Source organism: Rhinolophus sinicus, linkage group LG05 (assembly GCF_036562045.2).
Source record: "Rhinolophus sinicus isolate RSC01 linkage group LG05, ASM3656204v1, whole genome shotgun sequence".
In the NCBI taxonomy this organism is placed as follows: domain Eukaryota; kingdom Metazoa; phylum Chordata; class Mammalia; order Chiroptera; family Rhinolophidae; genus Rhinolophus; species Rhinolophus sinicus.
In genome coordinates, this window is record NC_133755.1 from 115,510,694 (window position 1) to 115,537,877 (window position 27,184).

The 27,184-nt window shown below is 32.6% G+C and overlaps 1 protein-coding gene across 1 annotated transcript in view; it reads right to left on the reverse strand.

Annotated features, from left to right (window-relative positions):
* Positions 1 to 27,184, reverse strand: part of PHIP (PHIP subunit of CUL4-Ring ligase complex) — a 118,957-nt gene that overhangs the window by 44,989 nt on the left and 46,784 nt on the right. The window contains exons 14-20 of the mRNA XM_074333220.1: positions 26,085 to 26,238; positions 25,520 to 25,654; positions 14,320 to 14,448; positions 12,872 to 13,097; positions 9,111 to 9,248; positions 8,236 to 8,419; positions 4,074 to 4,191 (exon numbers count right to left, since the gene is read on the reverse strand). Coding sequence (XP_074189321.1) covers positions 4,074 to 4,191; positions 8,236 to 8,419; positions 9,111 to 9,248; positions 12,872 to 13,097; positions 14,320 to 14,448; positions 25,520 to 25,654; positions 26,085 to 26,238 — 1,084 coding nt within the window. The remainder of the gene's footprint in view (positions 1 to 4,073; positions 4,192 to 8,235; positions 8,420 to 9,110; positions 9,249 to 12,871; positions 13,098 to 14,319; positions 14,449 to 25,519; positions 25,655 to 26,084; positions 26,239 to 27,184) is intronic.

Below are 27,184 nucleotides of genomic sequence, written 5' to 3' on the forward strand. Positions count from 1 at the left end.
TCCAAGAACCATATCAACAATGGCAGCATGACCAGATTTTAAGAATTTGGGGCCATCTTCTACCTTTATCCCAGAATGACAACCTATCTTCTTCAGCTCAGGAAACTTGCAAGCACCATCACCTGTACAGTGATGGCAGTTCAGTACAGCTGCATAGCCAGCACTGATTCTGCCTGGATGGCCTCAGGATAATCATTTGAGCCATTAGCTACCTGCTTCCACTGGTGGGTTACTTTTTTGCTGTCACCAGTCACGTTACCACCACAAGCACTTTGACAGACACATTCTTGACACTAAAACCCACAATGTCCCCAGGAACAGCTTCACTCAAAGCTTCATGGTGCATTTCAACACTTTATTTCCGTTGTAAAAGTGACTGATGCCAGGTCTGAGAACACCAGTTCTTGGCCCACATGGGGCAGTACCAATACCACCAGTTCTGTAGACATCCTGGAGAAGCAAGCACAAGGGCTTACCAGTTGGACGAGTTGGTGGCAGGAGGCAATCCAGAGCTTCAACCACTACCATGACTTTCCATCCCTTAAACCAACCACGTTAGTATTAGCCTTTGGCTCCAGTATATTGTCACCATTCCAACCAGAAATTGGCATAAATGCTACTGTGTCAGGGTTGTAGCCAATTTTCTTAAGGTAGGTGATTCCTTAACAATTTTCTCGTATCTCTTCTGGCTGTACAATGGCTCAGTGGAATCCATTTTAACACTTCAGTCGAGTTCATGTTCACTATAAGGGGATTCTCTTTATCTCTCCAGAAACTTTCAAAATGTTCTTTGTTTTAGATGTTTTCAAATATTACAATAATGTGCATAGTTGAGGTTTTAAACTTTTTTAGTTTATATATTTTCCTTATTTATCCTGCTTGACACACTAGCCAGAGGGTTAACGCTAAGAAATTCTGGATCATTAATTTTTTAAAATTCTTTCCTCCCTCTGTATATTTTCTCTTCTTTGAAGACTCTTATTAAATGCTTATGCTACTACTTCTAATCTCATGTATATTCTCTCTATATACATATTATGTAAATATATATAAATGTATATGTATATTTTTTTACATTTCCCTCATTCTCTCCATCATTTTATCCCCCACTGATGAATTCTGGGAGAGTTCGTCAACTTGATTTTCCAGTTTACTAGATCATTTTCTGTGTTTCATATTCTTTTATTCAACCCATCCATTGAATTCTCAATTTCAGTAACAATGATTCATCCAAATATCTCTAATAGAATCCTCTCCAAAATTGCTTGTTTTATCAAGTTTCCAATATCCCCTTCTATCCCTCTGAGAATAACATGCTATTCTGAACATCTATTTCATGCATTCCGTTAGTTAGTTTCCCTATGTAAGTCATATACGTCTGTTTGTATTGCGGCTTTCTCTCCCCTCATCATGCTCTGGTTTTATAAGTTTGTTGGATTGTAATAGTGCACTAGGGAAGGAGAGGAAAAAAACCAAAACCGTAAGTCTTACTTTGTACTCCTAAAAAAGGTTCTGTATGTCTGTGACGAGGTATGCATCCCAAGACCTACAAAATCTCAATTCAATCGTTCCATATTTCTCCATCCACCTACACTCTTCAGTTCCTTCCCCACAACCAGCCTTGTCACTAAATCTCTTCCCTGCACTTCAAGCCCTACTCTTGGCTACAGCCAAGTGAATTGAAAGACATTTTCACATGCTACAAGGACACAAGATTTACTCCACACAGATTCTCTCTAAAAGGAATACTGAAGGGTTGAGTAATTTTATAAAAATTACTCAAACATGTAAAAGTATAAAAAAGGAAATTGTTTAACTATAATCTCATAAATTTTGAGTAATACATTGTTAAGAATATAATGTACCCTGCTTCTTTCATTTAACATAAATATATTTATCTACTCAAATCCATTTCATTAAAAATTGCTATTTGTTCCATTTTGTAAACCTTTATCCACAATTTTTTAAGGAAAAACTTCAAGTCAAGGAACACAAACATTTTAAATGTCTTAATAAATAATGTAGTGCAAGGAAAAACTGTCAACCAATATCTGTTCTCCCTTTTTGCAGAAAAAAAATTTTTTCTGTCAAAATTTCATGTGACTGAATTCTGGCCAATAAGGTCTCTGACAAAATGCTGCAGAGCAACTTCAAAGAACCTTCCTCAGGAGAGCATGTGTGCCCTCTGCATGTGTGCCCTCTGCAGGGCCTTCCTCCATTCGGTAGCCTTAAATGAGGATGCTGATATAGTAAGGCCGGAGGTCAAATTCACACACAAAACAATCATAAAAATTAAACAACTTCAGTTCTCAACACTGAGGACATTGTATCAGGCCTGGACCACCTACTGAGGCTTTTATATCAGAAAGAAACATATTTCCACCTTGTTTAAGCCACTGTAATTTTGGGGACCAAATCTATTGCCAAAAATCAATTTTATAACTACTTTCTGAACAGTTTTTTGTATTAATTTATACTTCCCACCTGCACAGCAAGTACTCCTATTAGAAAAAAAAATTGCAACTCTAAAAGACGACATCTCATAATTCATACATTTCTAATTATCAATTTTAGTAGCCTAGTAGCTGTGATTTCAAACCTCCATTCTCATAACATTTGAAAACAAAAACAAGGTCATATTATAAACATCACTGTTTTACTTGCTTTTATTCACTTAACAACATATCATGAATATTTCTCCAAGGTAATGGATTGAGCCCTAACTCACTTCTTTAAAAATGTTGGGGACAGACTACCTTCCTTTTCACTAATAGACACTAAAATTATTCCAGTTGTTGCCACCAGACATTATAAATATCTGTGTGTGCACATGGATACACACGTTCACATTAGTATTTTTTTAAAAAAGTCTCTGAAATACCACTATTCGATTAAAAGATAAGCACATCCTTTTAATTTTAATAGACAATACCATATTCCATCCATAAAAGTGGTAGCAATACAACTCACAATCATTACATGAATTTATGTCCCCATATCCTTGAATTCTCAGCAAAGGATACAAAAAAAGGGTATGCTTTTCAGCCACCGTGAAAAACAAAACAAAAAAACCCCCAAAAAACCAAATAATTATTTCAGATTATACTAACAGGAATTCTGTGTGGGGTCTTACTGATCCCAGGGTATTACATCCTTAGTAAAGAGTATAAAACAGCAATGGGCTACTTGAGTCCTTTAAAGGGAAGAGTCACAAAACACAAAAGAGAATTCTAGAAAAGTAGACTAATTTAGAAGAAACGCAAATAAAAAGAGGAAGGAGAATAGAGCACAAAGCTGGATCAAGAAACCAGCTTTGTTCCATAGTTCTCCTCAATTTCAGATTCTAAGACTCTGAAGCTTTCAAACTAATATATTAGGTTGGTGCAAAAGTAACTGCGGTTTTTGCAATTATTTTTAACCTGTTAAACCACAATTACTTTTGCACCAACCTTACAGTTAAAAAAAAAAAGTAAGAACAGATAACTGTGACTCCTTGACACTCAAGGAGGTAAATATGTATCTCTCCCAGATTATGGCATGATCAATTGAAAACCACCAGATCCAAAAGTTCTTCCAGAGTAGGATGGATGACAGAGAAACCAACAGAGCAAACTAGTAGAGACATTTCACCTTTTAATGTAGAAAATTAGGCCTATTACTTATAGCAGCATAGCTGACTTGATAATCTATAATAACAAATAGGTGCAAAACAGCAAAAAAAAAAAAAAATACACACACACACACACACACAACAAAAAAACAAAACAAAAAAACTGTTTCAGAGTATGCAACCAATGGCGGAACTAAAAAAAATCTTGCTTAGGCTTGTGATGTAGTTTATTAGATTTAATGAGCATATGAAAATTGGCATTTGGAGAAAAGGTATGCTGGAAGGCAGGAAATGTAAAATTTTAAATGGTAAACAGAATAGATAATACAAAGATAATCAAGAATTAATAATTTTACTTCAGTAATTAAATATCCTATTTACAATATTAACATTTTTAATTACAAAATGGTCTGCAAATGGGCACTATACTTAAGAAGCAAATATGAAAGTAATTACTACTTACCTTTGAGACAGGGGGTATTTTATTCTCTTTTGGAGCAGTGAAGTGTTTTCTTTTCTCTTCTGACCTGTAAGTCTTTATTTCTTCTTCTCCTTTTGCAGTTCTCCACTCTTCTTGCCTACTGAAAAAGAATTAAAAGCCACATGTGCTAATCTAGAATTTTTACAACTGATTTCTAACCCACAGGGATGTTTGGTGTCAAGAGAGGGAATGCCACCCCTGATGTTTTCTTTTCAGATGGAGGCATATGATAAAGAGCTTAAATTCTGAGCTTAAATTCATAAATTATGCACTCTGGATATTTGGCGTTAAATGTCTGGACCACTAGAAAGACGACTTTAACTAGTTGAACTCATGCTAACGTTTCTTGCTATGGTCTTTGGCAAATCAAGTATTAGGTTCTGGGAACATGGTTATTCCTGATGTAACTGCTCCAAGGGTTAGAAATCAATTTATTTTTGAAAAATTATGTCAGTGTAGGGCGTATGCTGTAATCATCTCATGTGCCATGTAAAATAGCTTGAATCTTTAACAAAAAAAAAAAAATGAGGCAAAACAGAACATTCAGGTTAAACTAATATAACTCCTAAAGCCCTGAGATAACTACATTCTCTCCAATGAAAGGCACGTCAGGCTTCAGCTACCCTGTTTCCCCGCAAATAAGACCTAGCCAGATTATCAGCTCTAATGTGTCTTTTGGAGCAAAAATTAATATAAGACCCGATCTTATATTGTATTATATTACATTAATTGTATTATATTTATATTAATTCTATTCTATTCTATTCTATTCTATTCTATAAGACTCGGTCTTATTTTACTATGTAGTAAAATATATATTTTTATATTAATTTTTGCTCCAAAAGACGTATTAGAACTGATGATCCGGCTAGGTCTTAGTTTGGGGGGAACACGGCACTAAAAAACCTTCAACTCTATCCAGAAATCTCATGCTGAAACTGAGCAACAGACAAAGTTAAGGAAAATTAGTTGTGAATTGCAATTTCATGAAACCTGAAATGACAAGGACAAGAGAATTTTATTTTTTACTTTAATTCCTTACAATTTTCAAATTTTTGAATTTGAAACTATACTTTCATCTTTGAACTATACTTTTTCCCTTAAGTTTTCACAGTTGAGAGTTAATATTCAAATGTGGGATAGATCTAAGGTTATTTCATTACTACAGTATATGATGTTATTTTATTTAATTGCAAAATCTCTGTTTGCTGGTCATAATTCTGAATGAAAAGTGAATTTAACTCTTATGAAAAGAATGGCCTTGATTTAATTTTTGTTTGTTCTTATCAATTAGGTTCAGAATTCAGAATTCCCCAGATTTACTTCTACTCGTGTGTGTGTGTGTGTGTGTGTAGTTAGTCTAATCCAAGTTTATCACATATGTAGGTTTAGGCATCTACCACCCCAGTCAAGATACAGGACATTTCCATCACCACAAAAATCCCTTGTGGTGCCCTTTTAATTATCATACCCATCTTTCTCTCCTCCTCCTCAGCTTTTCCTCCCCTCAACGTCTAGCTATCATTAATATATTCTCCATCTATACTTTTTTAATTTCAAGAATAGTCTGTTAAGTGGAATAATACAGTATGTAACCTCTAATAATTGATTTCTCACTCAGCATAATTCCCTCAAGATTGCTCAAATGGCTGTATCAACAGGTTGTTCCTTTTTATTATAGCAGAGTAGTATTCCATGGTGTGGATATACCAGTTTATGCACCCACTGAAGAACATCTGGCTTGTTCCTAGGTTTTGGCTATTACAAATAAAGCTGCTATACATTATTAGTATACATGTTTTTGTGTGAACGTAAGTTTTCATTCCTTTGGAACAAATCCCCAAGAGTGCAATCACTTGTAATAGCATGTTTATGTTTATAAGGAAGTACAAAACTATTTTCCAAAGTGGCTGAGCCATTTTTATACTCCCACCAACAACACGAGTTTCTCCACACTCTCCCCAGAATTTTGTGCTGTCACTATATTTTAACTGTTCTCATAGGTATACAGAGATTATTTCATTGGGGTTTTTGCAGTTCCCTAATAGCTAATGATGTTGAGTATCTTTTCATGTGCTTATTTGCCACCTGTATATCCTCTTTGATGAAATGTCTGTTTGTGTCTTTTGTCCATTTTCTGAGTGGATTGTTTTGTTTACTGCTGAGTTACAAAGTTCTCGCTATGTATTATAGATATTAGTCCTTTGTTGGCTATGTGACTGGATTTAATCTTAATTAGCATACTAGTCTGACCCATTTAAGAGGCTTCTCTTAAGGGGCAAATTTTAAGCTACCTACAACAAGGGGCATAACCCTGGAAAATTCTCCAAAAAAAAAAAAGAGTACTGAGTGTTTGGAGCAAAGCTCCAGGAAGGTCAAATACCCTTTGAAATAATGGCCATTAGCCTTGCTTGACCATAAGCTCAATGATTAAGCCCAATAACAAAAAAGATTAAAAGATAAAGGATATTTGGAGAGAAACAAATATTGCCCATTCCTCACGTTTCCTTCCATGTGCAAGGGACCTCCACCACCAATTAGCAATCCACTCCTAGCCTCTTTTCACCTCCTACTCATTTTCTCCAGGGGAGGAAAAGTGAACTAATTCTAGAAGGAAAATCCAGCTTAACAATGTATATATTCTGCTCTGCATTTTAAATATGTAAACCAGTTGCTTCTCCATAGGGAGAAACGTCGTAACCCAGCATTACCTGTGTTTGGGGTTCAGTATTAGGAAGCACTTTCATGCAGGTAAAAGCCACATTCATCATAGCTCTATCAATAATAAAAATATTCTGATTTCCTGTCTTATTCTTTTGTGTTTTCAACTACTTCAGAACTACTGTTAAAAAGATGGATATTGTTTATTGTACTCCCTTCAAACCTTAACATTAGAATTAAAAAGTGGACAGGAATTCAACTAAAAACATACTGTGAGTTAATTTTTATTAAGGAAATCTGGCTATAACTGTCATCAGGTCAAGTCATTGTTCAAATTTATACTGTAGGTTTATATTTAATCCTACATCCTAACACAAATCTGAAGTACTGTCCAAGCAAAAGCATAATCAATATAAACATTCAGATTAAAAAATATTTGTTTTAATTATAGATGCTCCTCAATCTTGATAAACCCATTGGAAGATAAAAGAGCATTTAACATATCTAACCTACCAAACATCATAGCTTAACTTAGCCTACATTACACTTGTTCTGAACACAATATCCAAAAAAATGCTCGCAACACAGTACCCTGTAGATTACTGGTTTTTCACCCTGTGATTGCATACCTGATGTCTGTGGCTTGCTGCTGCTGCATAGCCAGTATTATGGACAAGTATCGTACCACCTATCGCTAGCCCAAGATCAAAATTCAAAATTTGAAGTATGGTTCTACTGAATGCAAATCACTTTCACACCATTGTAAAGTCAAAAAATCGTAAGTCAGGGACTGTCTGTATATGACTACTATTATCTTTGGAGTTTAAAAACTAGAAAATCCTAAAATCAAATTCACATTTTGATCTTCGTTTTTTTTTTTATTATAGTATGGTATTATAGTATGCAGTATTAGTTGGGTTCATATCAACCACATTCATAAATATTCATTACTAAAGAATCAAAAGGAACTGGATATAGAGTTCCCTCGTAGCATGAACCTCGAGAATAAGATATCAATACTTTTTAACTTATACATGTATACTTTTAAATATAAAAGGGAATCATTTTAATATGTAAAATATTAATATAATGTATCACCAATAAGTTTCACTATGCCTCTGAATGATATGGTGCGAAATATGAGTAAAATCCATAAAAACTTATAATAAGCTTATGGAATGTGTTAAGCTACAGTTAAATAAGAAATTAAGTATGCTACTCAATAAATCTCTTATTTGATCAATCCAAATTCATGATTTTCCCCCCTTCACCTAACACATCCCCCCCATATTGTTTACATGAATCATTCTAGAAAAGAATATATACTGAAATTTAATTTTTCTCCAGAGTCATCAATAGTTTAAAATACTAGCTCTTCAGGCAAATTTAAAATAAATTACAGAGCTGAAAAAGTACTTTGAAGACTATAATTAAAAATGAACACAAACAACTGTGGCACATAAAAATTCACAACTCCCTTTACCTGGCTACACCGGCTGAAAGCTCAGGCACTACCACCCTTCGACTCCAAGCTACAAGATCCCGCTCTGTGGCTATTTCACTTCTTGGTGCGTTGCTGTGCATTTGCCGTACTCCTTCAATTTGTCCACTACGCCTTAGTCCTACATTTGGTGGTGAATGAACCTCTGAGGTAGAGCTTACCGAACCTAAGTGAAAAATTAATATAGTAAGTTCTATTTAGAGACACTTCTCCATTATCTTATAACAGAAAAAAAAATCTATACTATTTTCCACATGAAACTTTATATTGTGGCAAATAATGAATTACCAAATCTGGAACTAAACAACAGGCAAAAGTTTAATGAAAACAAAATATGGTTATTATTCAGTTGACTGGACATGTTAATGAATCATAACTATTGACTGTTAAGCCACAAAGATGTAAAATAATTACTTTAAAAAAATACCATGTAATTTGGGGAAACTATGTCAGAAGCAAAAACAAACAAACCCAAGGACATTTATCATTCATAAATGTGTTTTTTCTCTTAAAGTTTAATGATATACAATAAGGGTGATGAGATGTTAAAGAATGTAGCTTAGACTATATTTCTTAAATTACTGTATAATTTTATTTTTAAACTTTTTCTAAATTTTACATTTACTATAGGAAATTTGGGAAAATATACATGTTAAAAACTCATTATCTGCAGTATGAAACCTCATATTATGAACATTTTCTTAGCTCATTAAATATTCTTCAAAAACACGATCATTTCGGCAGCCTAATATTTAATTTTACGGATGTACCATAATTTGTTTAATATCTTCTCTACTGTTGGATGTTTAAAATGTTTCAATTTTTTTAATGTTTCACTTAGAAGAATTACATCTTACCTCTACTTAAACGGCTGGTATTACTGATACCTGCTTCACCAGAACGTCTCAGGTCTTGTTCCTGTTGCAGTCTTTGAATCATGCTGTCCAGTGGGCTGATCTCCTGATTTGCTTGCTGACTTAAAACTTGGTTCAGTCCTATGTAATACCACACAAAATGCTAAGGATACTTTAGTCAACTATTCAAACCATTTTACTCATTAACCTCATTTTGAATCCAGAATTAAACATAAATTTTGCTTGAGTAAAAGACCTAAAATGATCAACTGTGAAATGATAGAAGTAAACAGAAACATGCCCTCAATCTTAATTTATTAAAAATAACAATGATATGACACCTAACTTTGACTAAGTGTTTGTCATGATTCAGGCACTCATATAATCCTTACAATAACTCGGGTATGTATTATTAATTTCAATTTACAGATGAGAAAACCAAAATAACTACTTAAAAGTCATATATCTAATAGGTTATAAAGTAGTATTCATCTTAGATCAGTTTCTTTTAAAAAGGCAAATCTGATTACCTGTTCTTTCTCAAAAAATGTTTAGTGCTTCATTTATTCAATAAATTCTTGAATGTCTACTATGTGTTAGGAACTATGCTAAGGAACTCAGGATCTCGTGGTGAATAAGAGACATCCAGGTGCCTGAACAACCTAACAATCTAATTGAGAAACTGAATAATAAATCTATACGTAAAAGCAGATTGTGAAAAATGTTCAAATAAAGATGATGGTGAGAAAGAGAAAATAGGGAAGGGAGATAGGAACTAGCTACACTATAGTGAGTCAGAAAAGTCTAAGAAGCCCTCTTTGAGAAGGCAGCATTTGAGCTAAATGCTTGAAGAAAATGAAGAATTTGCAATCCATCTGAAGAGCTAGAATAAGGACACTCCAAATAGAAGGCTAAGAGTCAGTACAAAGACTGAGGTAGGGAGGAACTTGGTGTCTTTTAACCCACCCTCCTTTTCCAGCATCAGCTCTCACCTGTACCAGTCATATGGGACTGCTTGACTCTTTTACTCTCCTAATAGGATAAACACCTTTATGCTTTGGAGCTTTTTACCACAATACTTCAAGTATACACGTGATAAACACTAACTTATCCTTCAAGAATCAACTAAAATAGCATCTCCGCAATATTTCCTCTGTGAAATCTTCTCAATGTCTGAAAAAATTAACTGTTATCCTCTTTCATTTCCTCAAACAATACGTACACGTCTTAGCATTCAGCCTAATATAGAAAGGAAGCCCACTAGTTAGTTCCTCAAAAGCAAGATTATCTTATTTATCTTAATATTCTATTTCTAAATCTAGCATAGCGTGAGGCATATAAATATGTTCAATCCTACTGAATGAATAAAAAAATGTTTAAGCATTATAAGATATATGAAAGCATTGCCATGAGTAGAAAAGGGAGCAATTATATGAGGTGTGGAAGGTACATAAGAGAAGATTTGATGAGATCATACTTTCAGTGTGGGCTAGAAAGAGAAGATAATCTGCAATGAAGTAGTAGTAAGGAAGGTATAAGGAAAGGGGAAATTACATGTATTAAGCACATAATGTTATTTCATTTTGCAAGAGAAAACTAAAATTCAATGGGATAAAATAACATCCAAAATAACAAAGCTAGAATGTCGTAAAAGTAGACAGAGGTAAAAGTTAAAATTCCTATGAATGCTTCTTTCCTGGTATGCTGCTAGCAAAATATCTCATGTTTGAAGATTGATGAATACTTTGATAGAGCTCAGATTTACAACTGAGGAAACACTTTTCAAGTGTATTGTTCAGTATAAATATAACAAAACTGCATTCAAATAAATTTATTGTAATAGCCATCATCTATTTTAACCTAACTCTAAGGGATTTCCCAAAATAAATTTTATTATAGATCTAGGTTTGCAAATAGAAATATAGTTAGAAACGAAGTTTTTCAAAAAGTATTTCTTTTGTTCTATTTTTGTACTAGGTAAGTCTAAATGAGAGAAATGATGTTTACCCTGAATTCTGTGACCTAGTACACTTAAAAATTCTGTGACTCACTTTGAAGCCATAATTATTGCTATGGGTACTCTTATGGTCCTGTATTAATAACCAGTGTCTATTTCATTTTCAAGATTAAGTCCACTTTTTACTCTAAGGACAGCTTAGTATGGAAGGAGAAACAATGGACTGCGAGTCAGCTGGGTTTGAGTCCCTGTGATTCCATATACTTTAACTTGAAGACATATTGTTGCTAAATTTTCATTTTCTAAACTTTTAGGATTGGGATATCATAGATACAGAACTACATGAGATATTACTTATGAAAGCCCTTTATAAACCGTTAAATGGAGGAAAAAAGTGATAATCACAATAATTAAGTACCACTAATATTTTAATAAATGAGTCCTTTCCTTATTTCCCTTGTCTAAAATCCCAGCCTAGCTATCTAATTTTGAGACCTGGGCAAAACCTGATTCGTGCCCCACCAAGAGGCTGAAGACATTCATCCTAATTTCAGTCCTATGACCAAGACTTCTTTAATAATTGAGACTTCTCTAATCTGAATTCCTGCCTAGACTTCTTGAATACTACCTGTTCTTAGATTCTTTGAGTTCATGCTGTGTCCATGTATTGAGACATTTTAGTTTCACATACTCCAGATATTCAGGTCTGCTGGACTGTACTACTCTCTACAAGTAGCAGCAGGGACTATTCCTTTAATGCTTCTCCTCACTCTGCATCCTGAGTGGGCATGTCTAGTTCCAAGAGCAGCCCTTCCTAGCCAATATGTCCATCTTCATGGCAATTTCGTGCCCAATCCTTTAAGAAAAATAAGAAGTGGGTTCTCTGTAATGCAATGAAATTGGTTTTTCTGTACTGCTTACAGAATCTAAATTCATTATTTAAAAGTTACTCATTATATATTATATCCCATATATGTTCTTTAAATCTACTTGTCCATTATGCTAGAGTCCAGAACTTAAACTATTTTCATAAACATTCTTCTAGTCTAAAATATAACAGAAAGATTAATAATTGCAAAACTAGTTTAACCTACTTTTTATAGTGCATTATTTTCACTTAATAAATTAGTGCCACATTTCTTGTCAAAAGTGGGGAAGAAGGAATCTGTAGACCTTGTCTCCATTTCCACTCCCATTCAATTCCATAACTAATTTGACAGTCACCCTTAATTACCTCACTAAAATAGCTCAACACTTTTCATCCCTATCTTACTTATAAACGTTTAAAAGGTGATCACTTCTTAAAACAAACTTCAGTGTGAATGGGTTATCTAGTCTTAGTCTCTCTCACATAACACTATTATTCCCCTTAACATTTATCACAGTTTTTAAACATTTATCTGTTTATAACTATTTTTATTAATCTATGCTATGAGAGCAAAGATCATCGCTGTTTAATTCATTACTGAATACCACAGCTTAGCAGGCGTCAGGGATGGAGGATATTTCTCAATATATGTTGCTGAATGAATAAATAAATAGACTTATCTCATAACAAATACAGGGACTTATCTAATTAGTCCCCAGAGGTTATAAATGGATATAGACCAAATTATTGCTTTAAATTTTCAATGTTCCTTAAACATCTTACAATACGTAAGCATTAAAGAAATTTAGAGATTTAAAATAATCATTTTACTTCTAATTTGTTCAAAACAATTAAAAACAAAGTGTTACCCAATTAGCAATTTTATAAGACTTCAGTAAGAAAAGAATAATTTGGCTGTCTATGAAAATGAGCATTTACCTGAGGAAGTTACTCCCATTTGAGGGATGAGTTGCTCTTCCCTGCAGTTTTCACGTCCAGGAACTAATCTCTGATATCTTGATGGATGAGGGTTACCATCAACATCAACCAAAAAAGGGGGAGGCATGAGATGAGGTGCTTGCTGAGTCTGTTCATCTAATACAAAATTGTTGGCATCACGAATAAGGGGTCGATAATCACTATGAAAGAACATCTGATCTGCTATCTGTAAACAGAAAGGCCATAAAAGATTGGAAAAATAAAAATTTATCATTATAAATTTCTAATGGAAGGCAAATATTTTAACATAAGTCATGCTATTAAGCAACAATATAAAAGAATATTCTTCTCTTGAATTAATTGTAAATAAATCTTTATATTTTCCACACTAAATTTTATGATCAGAAAAGTAGCTGCTTTTTCTCTGGAACAAGAAAGAAATGGTATACATAAAAACTAACATTAAAAATAAGTTATATAATTTCAAATTACATGGTAAAATCAAATGTAGGCATAAATCATTCAGCAGTACTATTACTTTCACAGAGCTAACATGTTTTATCTTACTTTTTAAATTATTAAATATGGTATTATTTGTTTTAGAATTTTGCAAAGGAAACTCATTCAATGAATTTATTCTTTAGAATTCTATTTATTCTAAAGAGCTTTGAATTAAGCTCTTTAATGAAATCATTTATACAATTTAAGAAAATCCTTAAGCCTACAGTGTGGTTTACACATTAATATAAAAAATTGACATGATTTTCCAAGAGTTAATAAGCATTTTCTAAATTTTTGAAATATAACAATATGAACTCATGCCTGACACATCTGTAACTTCAAAATTTTATTGATTAATTTGGAATTCCTTAAACTAAACTATGAACTATTCAATTTTTATAACCTTTTATACCACTCTACTGCAAATAAGCAATTTAAGTCTTTCAGTCACTATTCTTAGGGTCTTTAACATATAAAACATTAGCTATCATCAATACGCTATACATTTTTGAGAACCACATGAAAGCCATAGATATGTACCCCAGATAAATGCATATTATCCATATAAATAAAATATTTTACATAATTTTAGAGTCCCTTTATGGATAACATCCCCACAGCTTATACACGCTCCAACCTAAGAACTGCAATTTAGATCACTCTAGCAGGTTAATTAAGTAAAAAGTTCCTTATTCCTTCTGAAATATAAAGATTATATTTATTTATTATTATCTAATGTCTATTTCAGAAAAAAGATTTAACAACTGTCTTCACCCTCCTCTCTAAAACATAAGTCTCCAGACTATTTAAAATATGATTCTTCTATATACTGGAATATTCTTCAAATATGCTGAAAGCGTAAATGATTTTCACCCATCTCCCCTCAAATACAACCCTCTAAACATCCATGAATTAAAACGTAAGAAGATATAGTCATCATACTCTACCTTGTCATATTTGCTACTGGAACCAAAGCCAAAAATTAAAAGATGTCCATGAGAGTCTGTGCATGCAAAATGCTGACCATCAGGAGAGCATTTGCAGTCAAATACTGCACCGTGCCCTTGGCCTTCAATCTGAAATGTATTTAACCAGTAATCAGAAAATTGGCATTAAAATATAAATAACTGGTCACTATTGTTACTAGAATTTTATGATGATATATAAGTATACATCCTAACGAGGTGAAGTATAACAAACACATATAGTAACAAAATCTGTGAATATTCATGAAAAGTGCCAGATTAATAGCCCTGAAAAACAAATTTCTCTATTTATCCACAGACAACACACAATTCAGGAAATAAAACAACACCAATATCCCCCACCCATAGAATTCTGCTTCATGTCTTCAACCCAGACTTAAAATGCAATTGCACCTTACATTCCATCTTATCTACATTTAATCAAGCCCTTTCAGCAAAGGCTGACAATGTGCAGTAACTGTAGCATTTTTTCTTTTGTTACTCTTAGAAGTGGTAGCCAGAGATCACACTGCTCACAAGACACTAAGTTTTTCCTTTTGGTAGTAGGTTCCCTTGATGGTCTGACTCATCTTTTAAATGGTGAATTTCAAAGGTTAAAGAAAAGGTTTTTTTTACCTGATAATTGTTTTCTGTTTTCCAGTTCCATTAATCCAGAACGAATGGGTTTCTCCCTGCAACCTGTCAATCAAACAGAGGTGGCCAATCACCACTCTGAATTTTTTTGCTCTCAGTGCTTCTTCAGACTATGTTCCAGTTGAAAACTTCTTTAGCAGTATTCTGAAAAAGGTAAAAATTCTACCCTATCTAAAGCACATCTAGGGACTGAATTTCAGAAAAAAATTAAAATAGGGAGTTGACTCCCTAACAAATAACAACTAAGGATGATTTTCAACAAATGTGATTGGATTTCTGGATTAGCAGAATCGGAACACACACATTATCAGGTAAGAAATACCTCCTCTCTGTTCCGGTATCCACTGATCTAGAACAAACTGAATTTTATTAGTATCCCTATATCCTGAAATGCTTGAAAAAGAGAAAAGTAGTAATTTTCTTTCTTTAGTGTTAAAAATACGGCATAGGGATAAATGTACAATTCACCAAATACAGACATGAAATTAAAATTTAGAATAGTTTATTTCTCAAGGTAAGTTTTGGTCAAAAGAGAAAACATCACTCTAAAAAGAAAGGCTCTCCCTAATAAGTTTACATACCACAAATGGGATTGCCTCAAAAAGAAAACTATTTTTTCCTGTAGCTTGTTGAAATGAAGGAAGGAGTCTACTGGTGTTTAATAATGCTGTTTTGGATAGTGATAATACTGGAAAAGAATAACTTTCCTTAAAATTTCATCATATGAAAGAAAACTCGTGTACTTATCTAATGTCTAATACACTTAAAGATTTATCATAAAAAAACAGAAAATGAATCCTAAGTGAAACAGGATCATTTCTTGGTTGTGAAGAAAGTTGGAGGATAAGACAGTGGAGGAAAGGGAACTGATTCCAAGTCTACATTAAAACTATTCAAAAACGAGAAAGAGAACTATTTCTCCAGATTAACATAAGGGCATTGATTGGTAGCTGTACAGTTTTAGTACTTGCCAAAAATGAAAGACAACAAGTAGAAATGTCAGATTTCAGGTCTGGATTTTTCTGTTTTCTAGGCAAATAAAAATTAACATGAACTGTTACAAATAAGTAACCACGTCAAAGTTTACCTCTAAATAAAATTTTGCATCAAAAATTCAATATAAAGAATTGAAATTGTCTTGGCCCTGTGTTGTTAATGTCTTAATTATCTCAACTCAGTAACTCTCACAAAAGACAAAACAAAAAAGATATCTTATAAATATACTCGAACACAATAAGTGCTTCCAGAACTATAATATTGTAAGTCTAAGTTTATAATTCTAAGGATACAGTAGAACTGAGGAAGAGATTGGAAAGAAGTCTGACTCAGCAATGCCAAAGGATGTTCATAAGCATGGTATCCTTCATGTGATGTTTAGGCAATCTTGCTGTACATTTTTTTCTTTTTTTTTTAGGGGGGTGGAGTGTGAGGATTAATCAACCCCTATACCCATGCTCTCTACCAATGTTGCCACATTTACAGTTAGTAGATCTCTAAAAGAATACTTGGGAGACATGGAACTTATAAAGCTCTAAAAAAAGCAAAGAAAAAATAATAATCCTATAGAAGATCACTATGTTTCCTATATAACACAGCCATTGTGAATATAGCAGGATAGTACCAATTTTCTTGGTGTAAGGCATCTGCATTAACTCCAAAGTGACTTTTAGATGGAGAAAATGAAAGTGTTTTTCAGTAACATCAGAAAATAGGAAAAATACATTAAAATGTATTTGGATTAACCTTATTCATTTAAGAAAGCATTAAAAGAATCTGCTTTACTCATGAACCAATTACAAAAGGTGCCTATAACCTTATTAATTAAAATGCCAAATTCATCTTTAATAATGGCTCCTCAGATAACCAACAACCATAACTACAAAATGCACACAAGACATTTTTTTTGATACAAAGTAGGAAAATATTTTACTTTCCCTATATAACTGAGTATACCCTAGCTGTTTTTATGACTTATGCTGTTATCTAAGCCAACCAAAAAAAGTTAAATATTTCTCTCTGAAAAGAATTTCATTTTCTTAAACCACAAAGTATTTATAAGAATTCTCAAAGAAAAAATTTAAAAATGAAGGCACTCTTTGAATATGCATGTGTAACTACAAAGCAATGAGGCTTATGTTCAAAAACCAAAAGAAAAAAATCCTATCTATCCATATTAAAGTCATATGCGCCTATCATAAAATTAAATGTACTGCTTAATAAGAAAATAAGTCAACATAAAATTTAATATTATACAGAACTTATGCTAGTAGTAAATTGCAGCTGTAGTAAAATTGCAGCTGTAGTAAATTTAAAAAAATTAATGAGAAATTTTCAAAATAAGAGAATTTTAGATGAACTATTTCGCTAATAAAATCCAGTATGCTTGCTAAACATTATTTGAGACATATGTTAAACCCCACATAATAAAACTCATGTACATTAAATCACAAGAAGGAAGGCTGATAAAATCCAGGAGATAGTACTTGCTAATTAGTCCAAAAATTTCAAGAACACAAGTTAAAAGAAAATAGAAAAATACTTTTAGTGATTATAATAAAGGAGTTATTTTGGTTTTTTTTAAGCAAAAAATGAAAGGACCAGACAAGTTAAAATCATGACTCCTTTGTAGGAAAATTCTCATACTGACTAAAGAATTCTGGAAATATTTCCAAGAAATGAGTAGTACAATCTTTTTAGTTTAGATGTTATACTGAATTTGAAAATAACAGAATCAATACAGAAACATGTGAGTTAAGACCTGATGATAGAATTGTCATATTTAATGAAAAATATCAGTACCTTTTTCAAGGCAGAATACTATCCACAACTTTTTAATATAGTATTTGTGAAGTAGAAAGATGGATAATTAACGGAGACACAGAAATGAGGCCTAAGGCCCTAAAGATCTCTCCTCTAATAATGGATAAATCACCTAATCTCTCTGTGAAATGACAGAGATAATCTACATGATGACTGGAGTCCTAAAATCCTGCCTTCTGATATTCAGGAAGGCTTTTTAGAAATGGACAAATCTGGAAATGAAGTACACTAAAAGTACTAAAATGCAGACTAAAATTATAAGATCTAAATTATATCAATCATGAGAAACATACGTACAGCTGTATATGACAAATATGTAGGAAGTATCTAGGAAGAGGAACGCAACACAAAACAGGAAGGTTAAAAATAAGGGTCATCTCAAGCAGAATCATCCTCTTATGGAATCATTATAATACAAATCTATGACCAGCGCCAATTTTTTTATCTCGTTCCTTTTTTCAAAATATACCATTAATTAGAAGGGAGCATATTACCTAGAAAATCCTCCACAATTTAAAATTATGAATCATCTTAAATATCCTACTAATTTTATGTGATAGACTCAGAAAGTTCTTCCTTATATATGAAGAACCTTTAAAGTTTATCAACCTGGGGAAAAATAAACTTAATTAAGAATGTACACTACATACTAAGGACAGAAACTGTCAAATGTATGATTAAAACATACTTTGGCTACCTTCTAACCATTACAATAGTTATAGTGCAAACAAAGAATAGGAATGGAAGCTATCTACACTCCAATAGTCCAGGCGCCATGAAATTACTTTAAAAGATCATTACTGAATGAATGTTTAATATTGAAAATTCTTTATGGTAACATTACATATAAATTCAAGACAGCTATTTAAAATAAGTGGTGCCAAGATAAATTTATATAAAAAGGAAACTGCTGTAACTGGCTTAATAAAACCAATAGATACATAAAAGTCATTTTGAAGAATCAGCTCTAATTTTCATCAAAAGAAAAATACACTACCAAAATAAGTAATTCATCTTCAAATTTAACAGCATTTTGTTTACCATATTCTGATTTCTCTGAGGGCAGCAACACTACTAACCAAATCCATCTTGAAATCTATTCTCCTTCTTTGACCTCCCTGACATAGTATCTTACACTCTCTCCAGAGACTGATTTCTTCTCCATCTTGCTAAATAGAACTACTGCTAAGTTGTTTCAAGCCCTCTCCACTGCCTTCTCTATCTCCATCAGGAAGTAAACACCATTCTACATTCAACATTTCTTTCTCTTTACTCCTAGACCCTCTAAGTATTCTATCTCCAAGTGCTGACTGGCTATTTCTAACAAGATAGTTCAACACTATGTCACAATAAACATATAAAAATGAACTAAAAAAATCAGTTTTCCTTCACCTTTCATATTTCCATTAATATCACTGTTATCAAAATCACCAAGACTCAATACTCTCAACACATTTATTAAATCTCTGTCATTCTCCAGCCCTAATCCTATCAATTACAAAACCAAGTCCTACAAACATTTTTTTTTCCTTATACAAATTTCCTACTACTTAACCTCTGTAATTTTTCATCAAGGATTCACTAATGAAAATAGTTCTCCCCCCCACCTATCCAATTTCATACCTGAAATACTACTACTGGCATTCAAACTATTTTTCTCTTTAAGTTTTGGAAATATACAGTAATTTATCAAAATCCCTAAACTGTTACTATTCTTTATGTTCATAAGATATTTTGAGGCCATCAGCAATCCACCTCAACTTGACGCTTTTCATTTTACCATCCATTTTTCAAAATCTATTCCCAATTTTATAAAAATTGTTCTATGAACATGTCTTAACATTTCTTGCTTGGTTATTTATAATACTCTTCTTACTTATAAAATTAATTCTTTCTTACTGATTCAATTCTTATTTATCCTTTCGATGCATAGTTTCAATTCTTCCACAATAAAACCTTTGACCAATCACCTGAAATGATCCCTACGTCTTTAGATACAGCAATTACTTCTTCTCATATTCATGCTACCATTTGAAACTACTTATCATTACTTCTTTTTTTCATTTTTTTCAGGTATTTCCCCCTAATTTAACTGCAAGCTGGCTGAAAACAAGTGCTGTGACTTTCTCTTCCTTGTGGTCTCCATATTTTGTGCTCATGAACAAAATAAACACTCAACTATTTGCTAATCAAAATGTCTTCACCTGTGTGTTTACATTATGCATTTTACATACTTTCCCTTGTAACTATCAAATCTCAAATACCTTTATGATAGCGACTCATAGAGCATGTCAAAGAATTACTACATAAAAGTAAATACACTGTGATAAGCTAGAGAGACAAACTCACATTCATGGCAACAAATTTTAAGGTATGTCTTTGATACCAAGATATAGATGAGAAAGAGACAGAATCTAAAAGAACCCCAGAAACCTGAAAGAAATTAGTGATAACTTAAGTTTATAATCAGAAGATTGAAGGTAATTCCTTACCCAGAGAGGCTGAAACAAAGACTGGAAGCATCAAAGAATCCTTTAACATACAGAGTGCTGATATGACATCTTGTTAGATGATGACAGGTAATGAGATAGAAGGAAGGAAGGAAGAAAGGAAGAAGGAAGGAAGGAAAGAAAGGAGAGGAAGGAAGAGAGGGAGGGAGGGAAGGAGGAAGGAAAAAAAAGAGAGAGAGAATGAGAGAGACAGAGATACGATATCCCGAAATCTTGATTCACAAGAGAACATGATATGAAATATACCTATTTTGAGCTTTTCTTTCTCCCTTTCCTAGATACATGCAGTTATAATAATTGCCAAAAACTGAAATAGCAGTAACACTGAGAACATGTTAATGTCAGAAGTATACGTGTGCAAAAATTCTGAGTGGTGGATTGGCAGCCTCTGCTCATTTGGAACGTTGCAAGGAGAAATTTATTGTTCTGGATTAGTGGACACTGGAACATTTTTTTAAAATCTCAAGTAAAAGAAAGGTTAACAATTATAAAAATAAGAAAAAATTGAATTAAATAAATAAAATTGTTATTTGGAATTTACCCATGAAACAACAAAAAAATAAAGCAAAAATCAAATTCAGTAAAATTGTTTTCTAGCAAGAGACATATTATAGTCTTCAGTTAAAATCAGAACCAGACAAGAGGCAACCAGAAGAGAGCTTTGAATAACATAATAGAAATATAAAGACATGGAGAGATTCATAGACACAGCTAGAACACTAGGTATAGAAAGAGAGCAGTAAAGATAAAGCAAAAGCGCCAGACACATGAGGAAAGCTACTAATGTGGAATCTACAAATACCATTCCAAACACTTTATCTACTATCTGATAATCAAATGGCCTAGTACTAAGAATTTGAAAGTCTCTCTTCATCTTTTCAATTAAATTTAATATTCACTTAGCTAGCCTTTAGTTGAAACTTGGCTATACTGTGATAATTTAAGAGAAAAAAACGTTAAAAAATAACTGTGAATTTAGGAACATCTATACTTTATATAAACTCCTAAAGTTGCCCACCTCTTTCAGGTAACGGAACTATTACAAAAGCCCTCAACTTCAGAGAGTTTATACACATTTTCAAGTTATTTCTGGGAACAATTTATCTGCCTCTCAGCATTTAAGTTAGAATTTAGAGCATTTAAACTAGAGTTTAGAACTTCTGTCAAAACAAAGCAATACTGATATTTACCTTTTGCCACTACCCAAAACAAAAATGTAGGCTTGCTAAACTATACCCGAATAGTTTGGAATATTCTTAACACACACTGTCTGCCATCAATATAATATCCAAATATACTCTACTTTTTCCCCAAAACACAAGTTATATAAGGACTGGTCAGCTGAAACATGAATAAGTTACATAGTTTTTTGAAGAATGTAGATAAACAAAATGTAAGGCCTAGAATTTACTTTTTTGTAAAAAAGAATAAAGTTGCCTTATGTTCATAACCTCTTGACAATATTCTCTCGTTTTTTCTGCGGCTCATTTAAAAAAAAAAAAAGAAACATTCAAAGTTTCTACATTATATATTATGCTTTTCCAACAAATACTTTTAAAAGTTTATTTTAAGATTATTTTTAGTTAAAGATGAAACAACAAAGGGGATAGGGAATGCAAGGAATACGTAGTCTATTCCATTTCATACCCTATGTTACATCATCTCACCTGTCATATACTTCTTATAAGTAGCAAAAACAAACCCAAAATCCACTCCCCAACTGCTTTTATCATCCCAACTGCTAAACAGATCCTCTATTAAGATGAAAGTTAGCAGTAGAAGTAATGAAAATGACTCCATCACTTTCTAGACAAAACGACTAGCAACTTGAGAATCCATTGATGATTTGGAAATGAAATAAATTAGGAAATCATGTAAGCATACAAGGAATTAAATATCTTTATCTCAATTATCAATCGCAAACCTTTTATTTTATTTATAAATTAAAGTGATCCTAAAATAAAGGATAAGATTTTGAAAAGTGTTGTTAAGACTTGACACAGGAAAAAAAAAAATTAGGATATTTATCTGAATGATGAATACCAGTAAAATATTAATGGCTCAATATTTAAAATGTATTAAATGTATTAATAAATTTATGTATTAAAATTTAATTACTATATATCAAACATAGAAATTTAAAAATTCAATCTTTCATCTCTGAAAAGGTTTTTGATGACATAAGATTTTTTACTCTATAAAATTTTAAAAAAGAATTTTAACTTCTGTAATAGGTAAGAAAAGTGCAAAAAAATGCTGATTAATACAAACCAATCATTTATTATTACATGATTTCATTACCTTTTGCAAAGACACTATAAATTTCAAATGGAAAATGCAATTATAAAAAAAGGGACTAATATTAAAGCAGTAGTCTCAAAATATACTTGATAAAACCTGTATGTTTAAGAATTTGTATGTAAAACTTTTGTTCTTTTAAAAGTGCAATTTACATTCCTTATTTGCTGGTCATAGGTTTAATGGTTAATTTACTTATTCATGCTATAAGCTTTGATTTTAAAACTCACACAAAACGTTAATCTTAATAATACTTCACCTAACCTTTCACCATTTCTAGTCTAAAAATGGAATATTCCAGTATAACTAGTCCCTCCACATAGCGCACAAAAAAATATTTACTAAACTGAATTTGTGATTACTAATACAATTTAATGTCAGGGATTGAATTTGTACTCAATCAACTTTCATGGTATTTTAGTAACTCAAAAGCTTACTTATTAGCTAGAGAGTACAACAGTTACAACTACAGCCAAAATTCATCATGATAGTGGATAGTGAACACAAGCTTCTACTCTGCCTCAAATTGTTTTAATCTTAATAGCAATGCTGGATGCTTTATCTTCCATCTGCCCATAGATAAAACAAACAATGAAAAGAACAAAAGAGTGAAGAGCAAAAACTAGGGCATTTAGATAACTTACAAATTAAGAGACAGATAGAAAAAAAATTGTCAAGCTAAATTATAAGATCTCAATAGATGTACTCAGAGTTAATAGCATTATGGAAACATTTCCCCCCACACATACACACGAATCATTAACTGGATATAGTTGAATGTTAGCTGTGCAATGACCAACCATAACTACAGTTAGCACTTAAGAACACATTAGCAACGAACAAAAAAAACATGGGTTTAAATCCCAAGTGACCTTAAAACAGCCGTGTAACCTAGATAAACCTGGGCAAAGCACTTCATCTCTGTTTCTCCATTCATAAAACCAGTAATAATAAAATCTACCCTGATTATATTACAAGGTTTTTATGAGACCCAAATGAGGTAATATGTAGGAGTATTTTGGAAGCCATTAAAAATCGAGAAAAATTTAAAGAGTAGCTTTATTCTAATGAGATGGAACAGTAGCTCACCTCATTTTTTAAAATGCAGGATATATTTTTAATCCTTTTTGTTTTATTTTTCTCAAAGAGTCTGAAGATTCTATGGATACTATCCAATTCTACTTATTATATAAATTTGTTTCTTCTGCCGTTTAGAGGCTTTTCTCTCTCTTATTCAAAAAGAGCAGGAAAAATATCCTTATCTAAAACTCTTATTAAACAATAATATATAAAGCAATAATATAACCCCTTAGCTAGTTTCAAAGAATATACAATATAATATGAGTGACTTCTACTCCTTGTTGTATCACTAATTTGTAAGGATCTAAGAGTAAATCACTTCAATCTCAAGGCGCTGCAATTTTCGTATATACTGATACGGTAGAGTATTAGTGTGATCGACTTACCTGAAGAGAAAAAATTCACCTTTATAACTTAAAGGTAAAAGTAATATTCAAGTATGAGAGAACATTTTCCCTATAAACACTCAGTAATACACCAATGCCCTTTGAAAATACAAAATTACTAGTCACTCATATGTATATAGGCCGCAAACTGTTTTCTTTTGAAACTATAAAGACAAATTGAAAAACGACTAATTTCCTTTTCCAACAGAGATGTCCCAAGAAGAAGCAAACCAGACACACAAGGATACAAAAAGGTGAAAAAAAAATTTTACCAGCATATTTAAAGATTTGCTTTTTTAAAAAAACTCCTCTATACATATAATCACTAAGGAAATCCATCCATCACTAACAGCTGTACCTCAAACAATTACCATGGTCTTTTTAGGAAAATAACAATTGATAAATCTTATTTCTTACCTTATTGTACACTAAGACATAATGACAAAACAGCTCAAGTTAATTTCTTCACTAACAAAAATTCCTTTTATTATCTTCTGCATACTCTTCCCTCAAATTGTTTTTATTACTTCTTATCATGTAGAAGTTAACTTTACTATGATTATCAATCAAGTATTGAATCACTTTCATGAATTTTTTTCACAAACCATTATATTTCACAAGACTGTTTAGTGAAATAATTTCTTTTGCAAAATAATTCTGACCACATATATACTACTGCTATGATTTATTACCAGAGATCCCTATCATTGATTTTTAAGTAAAATGTAAACGTGTCAAAATAGTAGAAACACATTTTTCTTTCTGTTCTCTTTGTTGAAAGGTACCACTGATATATAGGAAGTAGATTTAAAAAATATGTAAACAGTAGCATTTGAGGAGCACTTTATACTTCATATAGTGGTTAGAGAGGAGTGGAACACTGCAGAATAAAGTATATGTGATATTAAACCACTGCAATTCAATACTTAGGAAAATACACTAAAATTCTATGTAAGAAGCAAAATATGGAAGGAAAAGGGTTTAATCCCATATAAGTATCTAACATACTATAACTTGAAAAAACGGCAAGAATGACTGATTCTTTGGCTTTAAATTTAGAATGGGTGTTATTTTAATAAATTGTTATACTACAAGACTACTAATAAAATACAGTAACATAATATTCACTATAATTTCTTCACAGTTTTCAAACTTTTGTTTTACCTATATTTCTTCAGATTTGTGAGTTTCTCATCAGTTTCACTGTTAAAACTATTTTAAAAACTAGCTTAGTTATCACAATATTCATGTATTGTAATATGTACAATTTTCTTTCAAATTGAGCATCTGAAGTGAGGAATAAGCAACCTTTTGAAACTTACAGTCAAAATAATGTCTGAACCAATTCTTAAATGGATTTCCTTTGTGATATGCAGAGTACCTGAGTCAAGAAGTCCCCAATTCTTTAAAAGCTATGAAGAGACTGATAATTACCATATTGAAGTAAGATCGAATTTTGACTCCTCTTGCCAGATCCCATACTATCACATTTCCATCATGACCAGCAGAAAAGAGAACTCTTGGATCAAATGGGTGTGGCTCAAGAACAAACACCTCATCTTCATGACCCTGAAATATTTTTGAAGTAGCAAAGAATTATAAACATTAAAAAAGAAAATTCAAACACCAATACGGAAACATTTCTAGAATTTTAAGTTTTAAGAATTATTAAAGTGGCAAAAATCTTCATATTTATCACTGTGTAATAATGAAGCTGAGCTACTACACTATCACTGTCCAGGCCTTTGCAATCATTTGGTGAAACCTGAGAATATTACTGATGCAGCCCCACATACTGAAAAACAGCAAGGATCTGGTATTTTCAAGCCAAACCTATTTAACTGCATTTTAAATTTATTTCCAATAGCTTGCAAAGACCTATTATCCATCTAGCAAGTTAGTCTTTTAGTTAACATAAAATACTTCATTCTTCAATGAAAATATTCCATTCTACAATCAGTTTCAAATATGCCAAATAAAAATTAATCTTTTTTCTCACCATCAGAACGTGAATTAGTTGACCAGTGTAAGAATTCCAAACTTTCAAAGTCATGTTATTAACTGCAGTTATAACTGTATTGTCATGTCGATCCCATGCTACCATAGTTACTTTCATTTTTGTGATTTTATCTTCTACTCCTTGAAGGTTTTGGCTGAAAGTGATGGAGGCAGTATTTGTTTACGCAGACATCATTTATAAATATCATCAGTATGACAAAAACCTAAATATATTATCTCTTAATTTATATTCATTAACATTAACTATCACTTAACTGTAATTAAGAATAGTTTGGGGCTGGCCTGGTGGCTCAGGAGGTTGGAGCTCCGTGCTCCTAGCTCCAAAGGCTGCCAGTTCGATTCCCACATGGGCCAGTGGGCTCTCAACCACAAGGTTGCCAGTTCAATTCCTCGAGTCCCATAAGGGATGGTGGGTTGCGCCCCCTGCAACTAAGATTGAACATGGCACCTTGAGCTGAGCTGCCGCTGAGCTCTCAGATGGCTCAGTTGGTTGGAGTGCGGGCTCTCAACCACAAGGTTGCCAGTTCGATTCCTCAAGTCCCATAAGGGATGGTGGGCTGTGCCCCCTGCAACTAGCAATGAATGGTAACTGGACCAGAAGCTGAGCTGCGCACAACTAAGACTGAAAGGACAACAACTTGACTTGGAAAAAAAAGTCCTGGAAGTACACACTGTTCCCCAATAAAGTCCTGTTCCCCTTCCCCAATAAAATCTTTAAAAAAAAAAAAAAATAGCTTCAATAAACATAGAATGATGGCAAAAATTACTGCACTGACTCAGCAAGCCCAGGATTCCAGCCCTCCTAAGCCCCTAGTTATAGATGAGCCCCTAGTTATAGATGACGTGGAGTAAAAATATCACTGCTTTAACTCTATCTGGACCCAGGAACTCTGTATGTCATGCTGCTCACGCTCCATCTTTTACTGTTGCTGTCATGCCCTGCTAACTGCTTTGTTTTTCCATCCATCAGAGACTACTACACACAAATACAAATAGAAAAAAATGCTAAAATATTAAGACCAAAATAACAATTACAAGGTGTAATATAATTTCTCTTGGCTGGAGAAAACCATTGGATAT